The sequence below is a fragment of the Myiozetetes cayanensis genome, unplaced genomic scaffold (assembly GCF_022539395.1).
Source record: "Myiozetetes cayanensis isolate MyiCay16 unplaced genomic scaffold, myiCay2020 scf17, whole genome shotgun sequence".
In the NCBI taxonomy this organism is placed as follows: domain Eukaryota; kingdom Metazoa; phylum Chordata; class Aves; order Passeriformes; family Tyrannidae; genus Myiozetetes; species Myiozetetes cayanensis.
Genome location: NW_026087378.1, coordinates 5,251,812 through 5,269,226, shown reverse-complemented (window position 1 = coordinate 5,269,226; position 17,415 = coordinate 5,251,812). Strand labels below are relative to the sequence as shown.

At 45.3% G+C, this 17,415-nt stretch overlaps 1 protein-coding gene across 3 annotated transcripts in view; it reads right to left on the bottom strand.

Moving 5' to 3' along the window:
* Positions 1–1,741: 1,741 nt before the first annotated feature.
* The window catches only part of PWWP2A (PWWP domain containing 2A), a 31,835-nt gene continuing 16,161 nt past the window's right edge, over positions 1,742–17,415 (bottom strand). For 2 of the 3 annotated variants that reach the window (XM_050312248.1, XM_050312252.1), the window contains exon 3: positions 7,642–10,290. Coding sequence is in view for 2 of the 3 variants with exons in the window: in XM_050312252.1 (XP_050168209.1) it covers positions 10,277–10,290 (14 nt within the window). In the remaining variant the exon portion in view is untranslated. Of the gene's footprint in view, positions 1,876–2,483; positions 2,565–7,641; positions 10,291–17,415 lie in introns of those variants that run through there. The other variant, XM_050312251.1, reaches the window with a different exon arrangement.

The following is a 17,415-nucleotide window of genomic DNA, read 5'->3' as shown; positions in this document are numbered from 1 at the left end:
CCACAAATAACACACTTGCAAGACAATAATTGGAAGCATTTGATTTTTTGGCCTTGCTTAGAGCAATATTGGTAATTTAACCTCAGGCCACCCTCACAGCACAGTTTGTGTACTTGTTACTAATTTTTCTGAAGCTAACGATGACATTTCGTGCCTCTTTCCACCTACACACTTTGTCATGGTACCATCAAATGAAATTTGCTTGTGTGAGATTCATTCATGTTGCAGATATCCACAATGGCAAACATGAGTTGATTGCAAAAGGTCTTCACAGCATCCCGGACCTTGAATAGTTTGAAGTATTTATAGACCGAGATGATCTTTGAGGTCCCTTCCACCCCAAACCAGTCTGTGTTATATAAATGGGTTCTGCTGAGGTGGTTCATTCAGATTTTGGAGAAGGTGCCTTTTGTAATTCCTGCTTTCTGGGTTTTATCAATGCTGAAGTGTTTACATTGGAGGCAGATTCTTCAGTTGTCTCCATGCAGGTTTCAATACATGATTTAATTAAATAATTAGCAGTGGTTGTCTTGGCTATTGGGTGTCATCTTGAATTCATTTCAGAAAGTCTCTGTGTGTGTCTGAAATTAAGGAGCTCCAGCCTTTCACTAACAAGCCTGAAAGGAAAAGCCTTTCCAGCTACAGTGGGTTTGGTGCTTTATTTATTTATTTATTTGTTATGGAGGGTTTTTTTTCATTGTTTAATTCTGTCCTGCTCCATTTTTAGTTTAGTACCTGCTTGTGAACCATCTCCATTCTACAGTGAGTATTAAGTATTAAGTCTATGGGAATTAAAATGTCATTGTCAGAAGAGGAGAGAAGCCCTCATTTGCAGCCTGTGCATCCTCCAGCATCTTCTGCATAATTAAAATGTCACTTAAGTAAATAACAACCACCGGCCTCTGGGATTTCCCTGTGCTGCAACTGAGACTGAGACTTTACTGGAGTAAAGTTTCTGTGCAAGGCTGAATTTCCTGCAGTGGTGAAGTTGGGAAAAAGGGTTTGGTGTGTGGATGGGAGGATTTATAAAAGATTTTGCCCCTCAGAGCTGCTGGAGAGGGGCTTGCCAGGCAGAGGCTCACGTGGCCAGGCCTGTGCAGGGCCAGGGGGGCTGATCAGCTGTGGAACCACTGCTGCCTCAGCTGAGCTCTTCAGCTTCAGGGAAGGCTTAGAGGCTTGGGATCAGTATAAATGTCAATAATCTTCCCTAAAACCTGGAACACTACAAAGCAAAGGTGTCTAAGCTGCTGCAGTGGAGACCTGGGCAGAGCTGGGCTGGGCTGAAACTCCTAAGCTTGGCTTGTGCCCAGCCTGAGGCACTCAGGGATGTGTGAATGAGCTTCCCCCGAGCTCCTGGGGCAGCAAGGCAGGGCAGGGATGTCTGTTCCTGCTTTCCCCAGAGTGGGAAAGCAGCTGGCCCTGGCAGCAGCTCAGTCTGTCCCTGGAGCCTGGCAGCCCACAGGGCTGGAGGGGGACAGAGGGGTCAGCTGGACTTTGCCAGGGACCAGCCCCAGTCCTGCATCCCTGACTGAGCAGGGCAAGTCTGGGCCCTGGGTTTCACTCCCCTGCAACATCTGTACACACCTTTGGAACAAAGAAAAATGGAGCTGCTTTGGAACTACTCTGAATGCTTCAAATTTTCTATATCTTGTTATGACCAATGAATTTCTATCTTTACCCACACTGTGTGTGCAGCTGTTACTCACCCCTGTGTGGCTGCTGTGCCAAGTTACAAGTTGGCTTTTAGCAACCTCCTGCTTCTCTTACAAACGAGTTCAGTGACAGATTCTGTTCCTTCCATCCTGTTCCTGCTTCACTTCTTTAAAGGGCTGGAAGGCTGCAAATATCCCTTCTTGGCTGGAGGCTGGGTAACTTCTGGAAAATAAAAGCAGAACAAAATTTTTGAAATTCCTACCTGCTAAACAAACACATCCTCAATCAGTGCAACTTCCCTGCCTGATGTACCCCTGTAGTTTTCCAATGAAGCAGGATTGCAGCTGATTTGCTTCCACACTTGTGTTTGTAGTTGACTGGATTGTGTGAAAGACTCACTGGGAATTGGGCACATGGTTACTGAGGGCTCAAACCTCCAGGTCATCCCTGCTCAGTGCCACTCTCCAGCTGGACCAGAAACCTCTGACGTGCTATCTGCCATCACAGCAAGTTCTTCTCTAGGTAAAATTCCAGTTAATTGCCTGAAAGTCCTCTTGCATTGTCCAAATCCTGAACAAGTGCATGTGTTTTGCTTTTTAAGATTTTTCTTTATGTCTAAACTAGTCCTCACAGCTGCCCCCAGTAAAGTAACTGGTACTTCCTCCTGGTGCCACTGGCCATAACTCCAGCTCAGTGCCAGGGAGTTGTGAGTCACGTGTTGGACTTACAACCTCTAAAAGGAAAAAAATGTTTTATGAAATGTAATCTTTTAAATATAAGCGTTCTTAAACCAACAAGTCCATTGCTAATTTGTTCCAATAGTTACTCACCCTCTTTGTAACCAGCATGTGCCTCTTTTCCACTTGGAGTTGTCCGTGCTCAGCTCTTGCCTTTGTTCCTTCTTCCTTTGCCTGCCAAATACAAAACCTTTTAGTACCCAGGCTTTTCCCCCTGAACGTGGTTGCATAGAAATAAAGAGACCTGTTGGTCTTGTCCATGAGCTGGACAGACAGGGCTGGGTTAAGTCTCTCCCTATAAACAACTTTCTCCAGGATTTTCATAATGCTTGTGGCTCAGACCTTCCATTTTTGACATCAGAATTGACACTGGGATTTGTCTCCCTTCTGCCCTCTGTACCCTCAGAGACTGGCTTTGTCCTTTTGGCTGCAGGTGGGCTGGGGTTTAGACCTCACAGAATCCCAGAATGGTTTGGGTTGGAAGGGACATTGAGATCATCCAGTCCCATCCCCTGCCATGGGCAGGGACACCCTCCACTATTCCAGGTTGCTCCAAGCCCAGTCCAACCTGGCCTGGAACAGCTAATTCTGGACACTCTGAGTCCCAAGACCTGACCCTCAGAGGAGCTGAACACCTGCAGTTCCCCAGTCTCACCAAAGATTTGGGGGATTTAACATTTTTTAAAGAATTAAAAAAAAAAAAAAGGCCTCTCTCCAGTTCACATATTACAATCTGTCTCCCAAAACACCAGCCCCAAGTGAGGCAGCAGCAGGCCACAATCCAGGACTTGGGAAGAGGCCTAGGACTGACAAAGCTGATCCCCTCCCACCCAGCAGGATCCAAAATCCCCCTCAGCTCATCGCATTAGGATATTTAGGATTTGACAGAGCACCGAGTTCTGAAGCTGAATCCTTCCCTCCTTGATTAGCACATTTCAGCACAAAACATCCAGGAGATCTCCCTACCTCTGATTAGCACAGACACAGCCAGGGAGAAAGGAGAAGCTGCTGGTCACCAGTTCCTAGGCTTTAATTAGCTGTGTTATTCCCAAGGGATTACCGTGCCAGCCAAGCTCTGCTGCAGCCAAGAACCAATTATGTCCAAGTGCCTCCTCTCTTTAACAGGGGGTAAAGATGCGTCGGGGCACATTTAATGTGCAGCATTAATACGTTGCTCATTCACAAGCTTTCCCTGTTTGGAAGAATCCCAGCATTTTCTTGTTCAGCAACTTCATTCTTTCAAACCTGTGCAGGGCTGTAACTGCTGGGCAGTCCCTGCTGTCAGGGGGCCCTGGGAGAGGCGCTGGGAGTCGTGGCATTAAGGCAGAGTCATCACCACCTACCCTGACAAAGATTAAAGATCCTAAATCAACTGAAAACTAAAATAAACCACCTTTTTCCTGATTCTGCATGTTCAGTAGGAATCCCCCAGGTGGAAACCATCTGCAGCTCCAGCCTGCAGTCCTGAGAACTGCGCGTTTCTCACCCGCCGGTTCTGAAGAGGACAATTTACAAATCCAGCATTCCCGAAGCGGACAAAACAGAAATGGATTTGCCTTTCCCGGCCTGGCTGGGAGCAGTGCTCTGGTCCTGGCTCCCAGGACTGCCTGCCTGGCATCCACTGGCTCCGGGCAGTGATTGAGTGGGTGCTGGTCTCTGGGAGCACAAGTGGGGCCCCCACAGCTGCCCGGGGACCTGAACCCCCCCCAGCCACGACAAAGGAGATTGGCAGGATCCAGGCATGAGCTGTGCCTGTTCCTCTGGGATAAGCACACACTGGCCACAGGATTTTCTGTTTCTAACTCTGGTGTGTGAACTGCAGGCTGTCCCTGGCAGAACCCCGAGTGTGGCCGGTGCTCCTGGGCAACACCCTCCCTGCAGACACACCGGGGAAGAGCGAGGTCAGGAAGAGAGATGGCAGGAAGAGGGGAGAAATGTTCTTATCTAGTCTGGGCGGTGGCTGCTGGAACAGCTTCCTAAATGTATTCCTGAGTGCTGCTGGCGAGTGCCCAACGATGCAGCAGGTCCCTGGAGAGGCGGGGGGTGAGGGGGGCTGGGAGCTCAGCTCACCTAATTGCATTTGTCATATTTCCATGAGCTCGTTTGGCTGTGCCCCTGTGCCCCTCCATTGTGGGGCTTTTCTGTCTGAGGAAGGAAGGATTGCAGTGTTTGGGAACTCTGGGAAAGAAGGAGCCTAGAAGATCACAGATTTACTGCTTATGGCTCCAGCCCTGACCTGCACTTGAAGTGACAGTTCTTGCTGTGCCTCGGTGTATGTTTGTGTCTCTGCTCCACGCTGGAATGCAGCTGAGGCCATGGAACCTGCAGCCAGCAGCAAGTTTTCTAAGCCAAGATGCAGCTGATGTCTCCTGGTTTGATTTTGCAGTGTTAATGCAGTGCTGTGTGAGGTCTGGCCACTCCAGTCCTACTCTCACAGCTCATCCCAAGTATTGTCTTTTTAAAGGCAAACAGAGCAAAGTGAGTGTATCACAGAGGGATTATCCACATCCATCTGAGCAGCATTAGTATTTCTGGGATCTTACCCTTAGCATGGTCCAGTATCATCCCTGTACTCTCTGGAGCCCCCAGCCCCTTCCTCTGACAGCTCAGTCTTCAGTGTTTGGCTGAGCCCTCCAGCAGGCACAGCCTCACTTTAATATTTAATGACCAAGAACAGCCACACTTGGAAATTCCATTCCCTAAGCTCGGCTGAAAATCTGGATTTCAAAATTAGAACTACCCTTCCTGTGGCATGGAATATTTACCCCAAATTCAGCACAAGCCAAAAACATCTGCAGGGATGTCTAATCTGCCCAACGTGGAGCTCCCACAGGTTGTGCTCCAAACCCAGCAAGGGAGGAGGAACAAAGACCACGGAACAAAAGCAGCAGAACCATGAAAACAAGGTACAGAATATAAACAAACCCCACTGTATGAACCAGCAAACAACACAATCCTTTTCCTATTGCCACCCTGCACTCCCTGTAGAACACGTGGCCTCCACGTTCCCTCCCAGCAGGGGAGGGAGAATGACAAATCCACTGCACCAACTTGAGCAAGGACGAGTGAGGAAGAGAAAAGAAATTAAGGCAGTGAGTGGTGGTTGATGCCAAGGCCACGTGCACAGGGCTTGTTTCTGCCCTGGCCCCTCCATGTGCTCGGCCCTGGCACTGCTTCATGTGGAGCAGAGGGATGAGCTCTTCCCAAAACTCTCAGGTCTCTGAGCACCCACAGGTGCTCCTCACGGTGCTCAACCACAGCTCACATGTCAAAGAAGCATCCCAGGCAGGGACATTCCCAGCTTTCCATAAAGTCCTAAAGCAGGAGAAGGGCCTCTCCTTTCAAACCTCAGCAGCCCCTGACACTTTGGGCAGTCCTGGAGGAGTCGTGAGGTGGGAGATGATCCTAGGGGGGATCATTCCCAGATGGAATGGGGGAGTCCCTTTTGCGATTCCCTCAACCACAGCTGAGGCCTCAGGCCCAGCCGCCTCACACACAATGCCTCAAAATAACAGTGCCTGAATTCACATCTCTGGCACTGACCCACGATTTCCTTCAGAAATGGGCCTGGTGGTCTCCCCCTAAAAGATCCAAACTCTCCATACCAATCCCTCACACTTCAGCTGGGAATCTCTCCAAACCTCCCACGCCAGAGCTGCTCCAGGCACTTTTGCCCTCATTAAGTGTCACCCTTTTGATGCTCGGGGCAGCAGCGAACACCATTAGCGGGGCATTGTGTGGGCTTGGCTTCCCCACTGAAGGCTGGGTCACCTTTATCCTTTTGCCACCGAGCCACTGGAGTGAAGATTAATCCAGGGAGTAATTGCAGAGCTCTGAAATCTGCCTGGCCAACCTCTCCCGGGCTCCCCAGCAAACCCAGCAGCCTCCGCAGCGCTGCTGCCAACACCAGTCACAAAGGAAAAGCCATTAGTGAGCAATTACACTGCAGCAGGATTTCCCCTCCACCACAGCCTAATGAGGATCACCAATTCAAGAGGAACTGCTGCAAGGATGAATGAATAATGAGAGAAAGGGGATGGGAGTTTCTGTAATCCTGACAGAGTGAGAAAAAAACCCTGTGAAGGAAAAGAAAAACATATGCTGGAGCTCTGCTCCGAGCTACGGCCAGATGTGGGTGTTTTTCACAGTGACAGGAGGCACCAATGGGTTCCAAAAGCATCCCAGAGGCCCAGGGCCAAGTCAAGTCCCTACAGGCACTGTCCTCCTACACCAGCACTTAACTCCAGAAGTTAATTCGATTTGGGGGGAAAACTTGTATTAACAACAGGTCACTGCAACAAAACACCTCCCAGCAGGGTCAGTGCCTCTGTGTCACCCACAGCTCCTGGCAGGCTGTGCCAGAAATTGCTACCTTGAAATAAGAACACCCTAAAAACCAAGTTCACTCTAGCAGCATATTTTTTGTTTAACCCAGGAGCTCAACTCAAATTATATTGTCTTTCTTTACAGTAACAAAAATGCAAGTGGAAAAAAATGTGTATAAATGCTGCCTTCTATTTCATGGGAAAGTGGAATTCTACAGAGTCTGGCATTTAACAGAATCATGGAAACATTATGACTGGAAAAGATCTTCAAGATCATCAAGTCCAACCATCAACACACCACCACCAGATATTTTGAAGAAATACTTGCTGGTGTGTCCCTTCTTCAGCCACAGTGCCAAGATGAAGCTCTGGAACAGGAATTACCTGCTCCAGCACCACCTGCTCCAGGGCAGCACGGCAAGGAAACACAGCTCAGGGCAAGGCGATTCCTCCCTGGATGGAGAAATACCCCGTTACACTTACCTGAGAAGGCCAGACTTGTATGAAACAGAGTAATCTGTAAAACCAGCCCAAGGACCCCGTGTGCCAGGGCAGGAACCCCTTCCCATGGCATCCCCCTCCTCCTCCACCTGGAATGTAACCCGGGGTGCACCTCGGTCACAGCCATGGGACAGAGCCAGCAGGGCTTCTTTGGATCTGTCCTTACCACAGACACTCATCTTTTCTTGCTAATTACAATTTTTTCTATTGCTTGTGGGAATCTTCCAATTGGCTGAGCTCGACTTGGGATCTTTTAGCCACTGTGGCCAAAGGAGACTTGTCCACATGATGGACTTCCAGCATGGACCAGAAAACTCAGTTTAATCATTGTTTAATCCAGAAAAACCACTTTTAACATAAATCAAAGGCTTTGGGGTTAATGACTAATAAAGCAAGAAAGTTAAGACATCAAAACATTATTTCCCTTTAAAAGAGCACTGAAAAAAATCAAGGCTTTATTTGAATAAATGTTACACAACATTCTTTATCATTTACTTCTCAGCAAACCTTAAAGGGTGAATCATATTTTCCTCATTCAAGTCTACAAAATGAAAGAGGCATAGTGACCATTCAATATACAGACAAGAAGGTAGCACGGAGCAAAGCTTAAATATTAAGCAACTAAAGCAAAAAAGTGAAAAGCAATACATTACTGTAATTCTCTATCATTAGAATATCCCTGACAATTTCATTTCCAAATGAAAATCTGTTTTCAAAAGCAATGGCTGCGATTCTTGCTGTGAAAACCAACGCAGACACATCAGCTACCTTGTCTATTTGATGCTATTTCTATATACCCATATTCTCCAATGCAGACCTGCATCTCTCTCAAGTGAATTTCTTCTATTTCAGCTGCTGTGCCCAAGTGCTCCCAGAGGGGAGGAAACGAGAGCCCTGGTGAGATCAGGTGTCACACAGACAGGCACTACTGGCTTCCACTTACAACATCAATCACTTCTCCATCCAATGTGCAATAACCCTGCTGGGACAGTCCTAGGCCTTTTTCCTGAGCAGAAACTGGTTTGTGCCATGTTTGGTGGCTTCTTTTCTGTTTGGTTTTTGTGGGGGTGGGTAAAAATGTACTTGATTAGGCCAAGGCCCCCATTCCTTGTCAATCAATCAGGGCTGGGTCTCTGGAGGTGAAAGGCTGGCAAATACCCGGCACCAAATCTCCCCTTTCCTCATGTCACATGTCCTACTTTTTCAGCTGTAGCCAAATCTCAGGCCTTGAACAAGAACAGAACCTGATCCTCTTCAACTGGTGAACAGGAAAAGCACTGTAGGAGAAATGTTTACCTCAAATTAAAAAATAAATTTATAGTTTATGATGAAATTATCATGAAAATTGGTACACTTTGAACCTACCGTACAGCATTATACAGCCAGTTTTTAAAAAGTAGGTAGTGAGTACCCCATTTCTGGATCTGTAAATAAAGAATTTACTTCTCAAAAGCAGAAACTGAACCAGCTTGAGGCAAGAGCTGACACACACTCAGTGTGTGGATCCCTGCCGGGCTGCCTGGGATTTGGGTGCCTGTTCCAGCCTCTCACTTCCCCCTCTCTGATTGTTTAACAAGTATAAACCTGTTGCCAATGATAGAGTTATCCTAACTTCAAATTCCATGTGATTAATTCAGGCTCCAGACACAAAGAAACTGTCTTTGTGCTGACCCAGAGGCCCCTCAAAAAGGTCTCTCTGGTTTTAAACGATCAAGACAAAGACACTTTATTTTCTCCAATTGAATCAGGATATTAGTAAGGAGGAAAAGAGTTTACTACGAGTCTTTTCATCTCTATAGAAACAAAAATTTGACTTTTAGTAGATTACGTGCACATTTTCATTTCTTCAAAACAAATATTTATTTTCCCAGGTTACACAATAAACCCCCTGCTAAGAACTTTAAAGAAATGATTCTGCCGAGACAGTGTGCACACAATGGAAATAATTAGTGACAAATAAATTAATATTTAATAACTCGAGATTTCAGCAGCGTGTCCAGCATTCCCAAGCTCCACTGAAGTAAGCCTTACCCAAGACATTTGGGGGAGGGGAACAAAATGGATAAAACCCACTGGGTTTCTATTTTTGATTTACAGCTTTTCAAAGAAGTCAACGCAACTCAGATCAACAACCATCAGAAACACTAATTAAACCTTTGCTCTCTACTAGTTACCTATCTGAAAAATATTTATGTCGAAAGGAAAAAATAACCCATGATCTGAAATAGAAATGTCATCCCATTTAATCACTCTCCATTCATGATTCCCATCCTGGTTTAGGATTATAAGCTGCTCTCTGCCTCGTAGCCCCTCTCAACGTTATTCCACAATCCTCAATTCCCTAAGTGTTACAATAGCATAAAGAAAATGCAACCATATTCACACAGAAGGAGCTTTCCCATAAAACAGAGATCCATGGAGTTTGTGGTCACTGTCCTTTCCATCAGCTCTATGGGAAATGTTGGTCTCAAATAGCAGGACTGTTCATATTTCACAATACAACTGGGTTTGGACATGCTTTGATCACAGATCACAGCTCTGCTAACACCTGCACTAAATACTAACTAAGCCTCAGAGAATGGAAAATTGCAATGCTAAAGTCAAGAATTAAAAGAAAAAAGTTCAAAAGTTACAGTCAACTTCCCAGGCAATTGGCTCCGTCACTGGCACCTCTCAAAACATACAAACGTGACTGTCACATTACAAAAACCCCAGTTATCTGCAGTGAGTCTTCATACTAAGAATTCAAGTGGTTCCTTGCATGTAAGTGTCATATAGTCTTTAATAATTTCATGCGTCATTTATTGCAAAAAAGTTTTATAAAATATTTCCTAACATCTTTTTAAACTTTAAGGAAAATGTACATTAGGTACAGGTGCCCTAACAGGGTGTGAGGGGGAGCTTTAACATCTTTACCCCCTTTCCCCTTCAAAAAATGTTTACTACTTGGTGAAGATTTCAGAGGAAAAATAGGACAACTCAGTCTCAGATTTCTTTCAGTCCTGATGAGCTGGTGCTCTTCGTGGCAGTGTAGTGAGGTTCCATAAAAACAGCAGATGATTAGTGTCTCTGAGCTGAAAAGGGGAGAGAAAGGGAAAATGGTTAAATGTCTTCCAGTACATATTGCAAAAGTAGGTAAAGCAAAATCTGAGGTGGCCAGAAAAGTTACTGGTTCACCTGCTTTGTGCATTGTGTGCAGAAGACAAAAAAATAGGTTTACATTATCACCAGACATACACAAGTGAACAAACTCCTCCGTTGGCTGGAGTTTGGGGGGGAGCGACCGTACCAATCTGTGTTAAATCTCACCCCGTTTCAGCATCCAGAGAGAATTCCAATTGTAAAGACACTTAAAGACAGCTCAGGAGGGAGGGAGATTAATTCACCAAATCTATACATTGATGTTTAGTTCACAACACAAAGGTAAACCTGATCCTGCAGTGCCCTGCAAGACCCAAGTGTGTGTGGGAGCACTGAAGTATAAACCTGCTAATAGTGTTTCTTTTCCATGATTGCTTATGTTTTCCCATTTACTCCACAGAACTGGAATAAATGATGACAAAGCAGATGGGAACAGTCCAAGTATTATGTACTGCATGAGATAACCACTAGTCAGCCACCACTTCTTACTGGGAGAGAGGAGAGGCCCTGGCACAGGTTGCCCAGAGAAGCTGTGGCTGCCACATCCCTGGAAGTATCCAAGGCCAGGTTGGACAGGGCCTGGAGCAACCTGGGCTAGTGGAAGGTGTCCCTTCCCATGGTAGAGGGGTGAAGAAAGATGGGCTTTAAGGTTCCTCCCAATCCAAACCATTCTGATTTTATGAAGTTTACACTCCTCAGATATAGTAACTAAAATCCAAGCTGTCCACATGCAGTTACATGCCTTGTTCTCCTGATATTGTGGAGGGACATTTCTTACCCTGCAGATATCCCTGGTGGGAACAACACGCAGCAGGGACTGATGACCCAGAGACCAACAGGGACAAAGAGCAGAGTTCCCACAAAAGCTGGAGAGTCCCTGGGTCCTCACAGCCTGTGCTGCTGTACCTGCAAAGCTGCTGGTGTCAGCTCAGGACCTGTGTCACTAAATTCCCTGACCCTCATGAATGCAGCACGTTGTCTGTTTTATCAATCAATCCGTGGGGTCATTCACTCCATCTTGTAATCCCAGGTTTGTGGGGCAGTGACAGCTTAGCCTGACTCTGAGGGCACGGCTCTGCTGCGTGCACAGTGAGCTCTCAGCAGTCTGGACTCTGGTTTCAAGCAGTTTCATTCAATTGATGGAGACAGAATCACAGAATCATTAAGGCTGGAAAAGACCTCCGAGATCATCGAGTCCAACTGTGCCTGATCCCCACCTTGTCAACCAGCCCAGAGCACTGAGTGCCACGTCCAGTCGTTCCTTGGACTCCTCCAGGGATGGGGACTCCACCACCTCCCTGGGCAGCCCCTTCCAGTGCCTGACAACCCTTTCCATGAAGCAATTCTTCCTGATGTCCACCCTGAACCTCCCCTGGCACAGCTTGAGGCCGTTTCCTGTCGTCCTGTCCCTTGTTCCCTGGGAGCAGAGCCCGACCCCTGCCTGGCTCCACACTCCTGTCAGGGAGTTGTAGAGAGTGAGAAGGTCCCCCCTGAGCCTCCTTTTCTCCAGGCTGAGCCCCCCCAGCTCCTCCTCATAGGATGACTCTCCAGACCCTTCCCCCCTATGGAGTCATCATAAGAACGACCTCCAGGAACAGAGGCAAAAATATGTGTGTCAGAACAAGCCCTGACATGACTTACAGCCTTTCCTCGCCGATGTCCCACTGAACTCATTTCACAGCCACTTCCCCGGGAGCCAGTTCTGGAACAGGGATTCTGAGTTTTTAATGTGAAAATTTTCTCAATCCCGTGTATCTACTGCTGTCCAAAGAGAAGCACTGCCTTTGAAAGTATTAGCTTTTCTCTCCAGAGGACAAGCAGAAGGACAACAGGCAGCCCTGAAGAGGGAGAAAGGGCAGCCCAGAAGCACAAGGGAAGCAAAAACAGCAAAAGCATCCCATCACATCCTGTTAGGAAAACACAGCCCAAAACCATGATCCCAATTTAAATAGTTACAGTGACACCATGTATCTTCCTATGGGACTGATGCTGGGTCAAAACCATGGAATAGAAGAAACACCTGCTATTTCACTGCTACAGATTCCATCCTAACCCGTGGAGAGGAGTTAAACCAGGCTTCCCTTTCGGATAATGAGCTGCTAAAAGCAACCAGAACTGTTGCATTCTTTTACAGCCCCAGATAACCTTCAACAGCAGGGCCTCAGCAACAAGGAAAAGAGCAGCAACACATCCTTCCATGTATGTGCCTAATTCCCTGAAATATAAATATATAACCCAGCATCAAGAATTTCTAAAATGTGGCCAAACCCAATTTTTTTCATATAAATGTATCAGAAAAGATTATCCCTAAATCCCTCAACACTTGAGAAATCTCAAGGAAAAAGGTTTTGGGTTTTTTTTCCTTAACTAAACTTCTAACTAAACTAACTGAAATTCTTTGAAAAATCCGGTTTTCATGGATTTAGTTATTTTTCACCAGAGCTACTAATTACCAACACTGCCACCATTTTAAAATGCTTTAAAATCCTGAACCACTGTGGAGGTACAATTAAAGAGGAGTGTTTCCTAAAGCCAAACAAACCCCCTACATTTTGCTAAATAAAAATTTATGCAAAATTGGCATTTAAGTAAATATTTGCTCGGAATTGTATCTGCTCACTTTGCTGACAAAGCCAGGACCCTCTTTCCTTTTTGCACATGTTAAAAGAAGGCAAGGACAATTCTGTCACCTGTGCTGTGCTTTATTATCTCGTAGTGCTGGTAACAAGCTCGTGAGCACCAGTTTGCCTTCCAAATCACAGATCCACAGCACATGCCTGGCATGCATGAAGATATTTCCTATTCATATTGTATATTTGACATCAAAACCACCACTAAAAAATATTAAAACTGACCTAGATCTATTTTTGTAAAAAAATAAACAACCTAATTTAAAGTTGCTCTGTTATATAAATTCCATCATCCAAGCAGGAGTTTGCAGAGGCCCCTGGCAGGAGGTGCAGTGCAGGTTCCCTGCACGGGGAAGCTCAGACTCCAATTTACATTACACCAAGTGTGACTCCTGCAGGACTGCGATCAGGACAGGGCACAATCCTTTATTATAGGCGTAATTCTATGAAGATTCTGTTTTTCCCAAACCAGGATTGCGAATAACAAAATGACAGGGTCACACAGATTGTCTGTTTTCTCCCAGTTTGAAATGCTGGATGCATTTAGCCTGTTCCTGACAGAGCTTAGCCTGATCCATTGTTTTTGAAAACCTGGAATTACAGAAACAGCACTCAGGGTTTCATTATAACACATGCAATAAACATTCTAGTGCTTAATTTTAACTCCCTGTCTTTATTTTCAGTAATATTTCCTGTTCCAGCTGCGACTCACCAGAAGCGTGTTTCCCCTCTACACCAATCCCACAGGTATTTACACACCTGGAATATTCTCAGTTCCCAGAGTCCCCTCTTCCTCCTCTGGACTGAGGAATGAAATCACTGGTACAGAAACTGAATTACAGTTGTTCAAAATATGTCTGGTCCTGATTTGGGAAATAACTTGTCAAACGTAGCCCAAATAAATCCCACAGATCTGTTTGTCTTCACGCACTGAGCGAGCAAAGCCCGAATTCAAACTCGCTGCAGGGGATCCTGATTCGTTCCCTGAGCCAACTCCTACCTGCAGACTGCTGTTAACATTATCCCCTCGGGCCGTGGCAGGAAGTGAAGATCAAAGATGACACATCCCATCGGCACAAGCACAGCAGTCACAGTTCCCAGCCCTGGGTAGGTTATTCCACAAGCACGACTGTCTCTTGCTCCCATTTGCCTCCCTCTTAGATGTGCTCAGCTCTTCTGAAGTACGAAAGCCCTGAGCTACCAAAAACATCCATTTTCCAGCTCCTGCTATTCCTACCTCACACCAAGAACACCACCTGCTTTTTCTTGGGGAAAATATGGAGCTGTGGATCCGAGTTCCCTTCGGCAATTAGTACCTGGCACTACGGGTGCCAGTGCTGCTCCAGGGAGTTATCCCAAACTGCCCACTCTGGGAGCAACAACAAAGCTGTGCAGGGAAAAAGCACAATAACAAGCCAGTCACCAATTCACTGTCACCATAGCCACATCTGGGAACTGCTATTTTGCCTTGTATTCACACAAGGGCAGTTTTGTCACAGTTAAATTTAAGAAAAAAAAAATCTAAATTAATTTAAATTACAGTCGGGATTGGTATCCATATCCCAGGTATTACAGGAGACTGAAATGTATCAGTACATCATAGGAAACTATAACCTGCTATCAGGATCTAACAATTAAAACCCAATAATTAGAGATATTTCTGACACAGGGAGGAATTGCTTCTGTTTGGTAAAACCCATCTACATTACCATGAACAGTTCTTGCCACTGAGGTCAGAAACAGCTGAGTTCAGACTTGAACAAATGCCTAGAAATGCCAGGAGGATGAGCAGGGGAAAGCCACCTTACAGAGGGATCTTATTTATCTAAACATCCACACTATAAATGCACTGACAGGGTGACACTGTGGGAGGGATCTATTTAAACCAAAACACAAAGTTGTAACAGGGAACAGCAGCTGAGGGGGTTTAAATGTTCACTAGGAATTTGCCCTCCTAATTGTTAAGGACATGGATCATAACAGGTTCTTTCCATGAGGGATTAAAAATAATTCGAAGGTGGATATTACATCCCCATCTCACAAGGCTGGATCTCATGGATCTTTAGGAAACTTGCAGCTACAGAAGTTCCCAGTGTTACAGGCCTGTCCTGATGTTAATCATGGGTGATCCCTCACCACTCCAGCCATTTCAGAAGCTTTGTTAGTTATACAAAACTTTCCTTTTTCAGTGGTCATAGTCATTTTACCAAAAGGATTCTGACACAACACACTGCCATCCCTTTAAGCATGAGCTCACTCCACTTACCTTCCAGCTCAGTCTGTACCTACAGATCAGTGATCCCCCTGCACTGGCTGAATTTGGTCATTCCTGTAGGCATTTATTGCAATACAATTATAATGAAAAAGATGGACCAAAATAGCCTTCCCCTGATGATCAGTCTCCTCCTTTCCAGAACTCCTCAGCCAAGGAGGCAGCTCTATTTTTTCACTGTTCTTCGCAGAACAGGCATAAGGACAGATGATAATGCTGAGAAGTAGCTACTGAGACTTATTTTACAAAATTCATGTTCTTATTCTACTCTAACAGCTTAGAGGACATGAATGGAAATCAGTTTCAGGATTTAAGAGAGTTAACTAGAACCAAGCCTAAGGCTAGCAATGCAAAAAAGCAACCCTTACCTCTTCCTCCCTTGTTCAATTCTTAATCCTAATCACACTTAGAAACCACTTGGAAAAAATATTTTACAACATACTCTGAAAAAAAAAGTCTTTTCAGCCTTGCACAGACCTCAATCACCCCCAATAAACTCCCCTCCTGGGGAAGGAGCTGGTGGTTCTGTAGGTTTCGAACTAAATATTATCAGAGATGATTATCTCATTGAAGTGTTGGCATAAAATTACAACTCTAATTAGAAAATAACAAATATTTGTTCAATTTCCTGCATGACTCCTCTGCAGAGACATACAATCATCTGCCATTGCTACTCCTGAAGCGCTCACACCTTCAAACACTCCTGGGAAAGGAAATCTGTCTAAGTTTCAGAATAACTACTCTCTCCCAAAGCATTTTCACCGAAGCTAAAGATCTTCAGAAGAAAACTCTTGTACTAGGAACTCATCACCCCCTGTCACATTTTCCCCCTAAACTGAAAGGCCATACATATTCAACAGCTCCACTAAGGAATTTCATTAAGTCAAAAAGGCATCATGTGCAATTTATTCTACTAAGCTGATAGAAGAGTAACATTCACCCTTTCTACTGCTGTTTGCCTTCTGAAGGCAGAATCATGGAATCATTTAGGTTGGAAAAGACCTCCAAGATCATCGAGTCCAACCTGTGACCCATCACCACCTCATCAACCAGATCAGAGCACTGAGTGCCACATCCAGTCATTCCTAGAACACCTCCAGGGGCAGGGACTTCACCACCTTCCTGGGCAGCCCCTTCCAATACCTGACCACCTTTTCCATGGGGAAATTCTTCCTGATGTCCAGCCTGAACCTCCCCTGGCACAGCTTGAGGCTGTTTGCACCCATTGTATCCTCACACAGATGCCTGATCCCAGCACAGGGCAGCTCCTGGTGGGAATTATGGATAAGTTATTGATAAGTCATTTAAAGCATCACCCCAACTCGGAACTGTGTCCCAGCTCCAGGAGCAGCATTCCTCTCCTGTGGGCACTGCTGGGAGCACACAGGCACATAAAAGAGGGGTTTTTTTCTGCAGTTTGTAGCTAAACCAGGATGTTTTGTCTAAGCCTTCGAGGCCCATCTCACCTGCCACAACCACGGACACGAACTGCAACCAAGCTTTACATTAAAGCCAACACCTCATCCCCTGGAAACTCTGTTACCTCACAGGATTTGCTAATTCAGAGTGAGAGGAAAATCATGGATGAGTATGAAGAGGATATTTTCAACCTAATGTAACATGATGCTGTAAAAAGAGGTAATTTTTTTCAACAAAACAAATCTATTTGTTTTGGTACCTGTTAAGTCTGCAGTGACACAGCACGTTCACTACAGAACTTAGGAAAGACTACTTAAAACAGATCAACTACAAATCAAAGCTGACTCTTTAAATGCCTTTCATAAACACAAAACAAAACTTCTGAACACAAAACAATCTAAAGAAAGCCCTTTCATGCCTATTGCTACCCCAGTGAACACCTGAGCAAACTTTGCCTATGTAAGCTCTTAGTGCTACTCTAATTTTACATAAATTAAGAGATAGGAGTACAAAGCTTCCAGGTCTTCTAAAGAAAAAATAACAGTATCAATATTGATTTCACCACTACTTGGCTCAGAACAGCTAAAATTAAAACCAGTTCACTTGAGCTTCTAAACCTCAAGGAACTGGTGTAGACATCTGACCCACCTTGCATGGGCTCTGGATCCAAAAAGTAGTTTGCTCTAAAAACAAAATACGGCTTCTTTACTTAAATAAACTGTTTCTGTTTGCAGGAG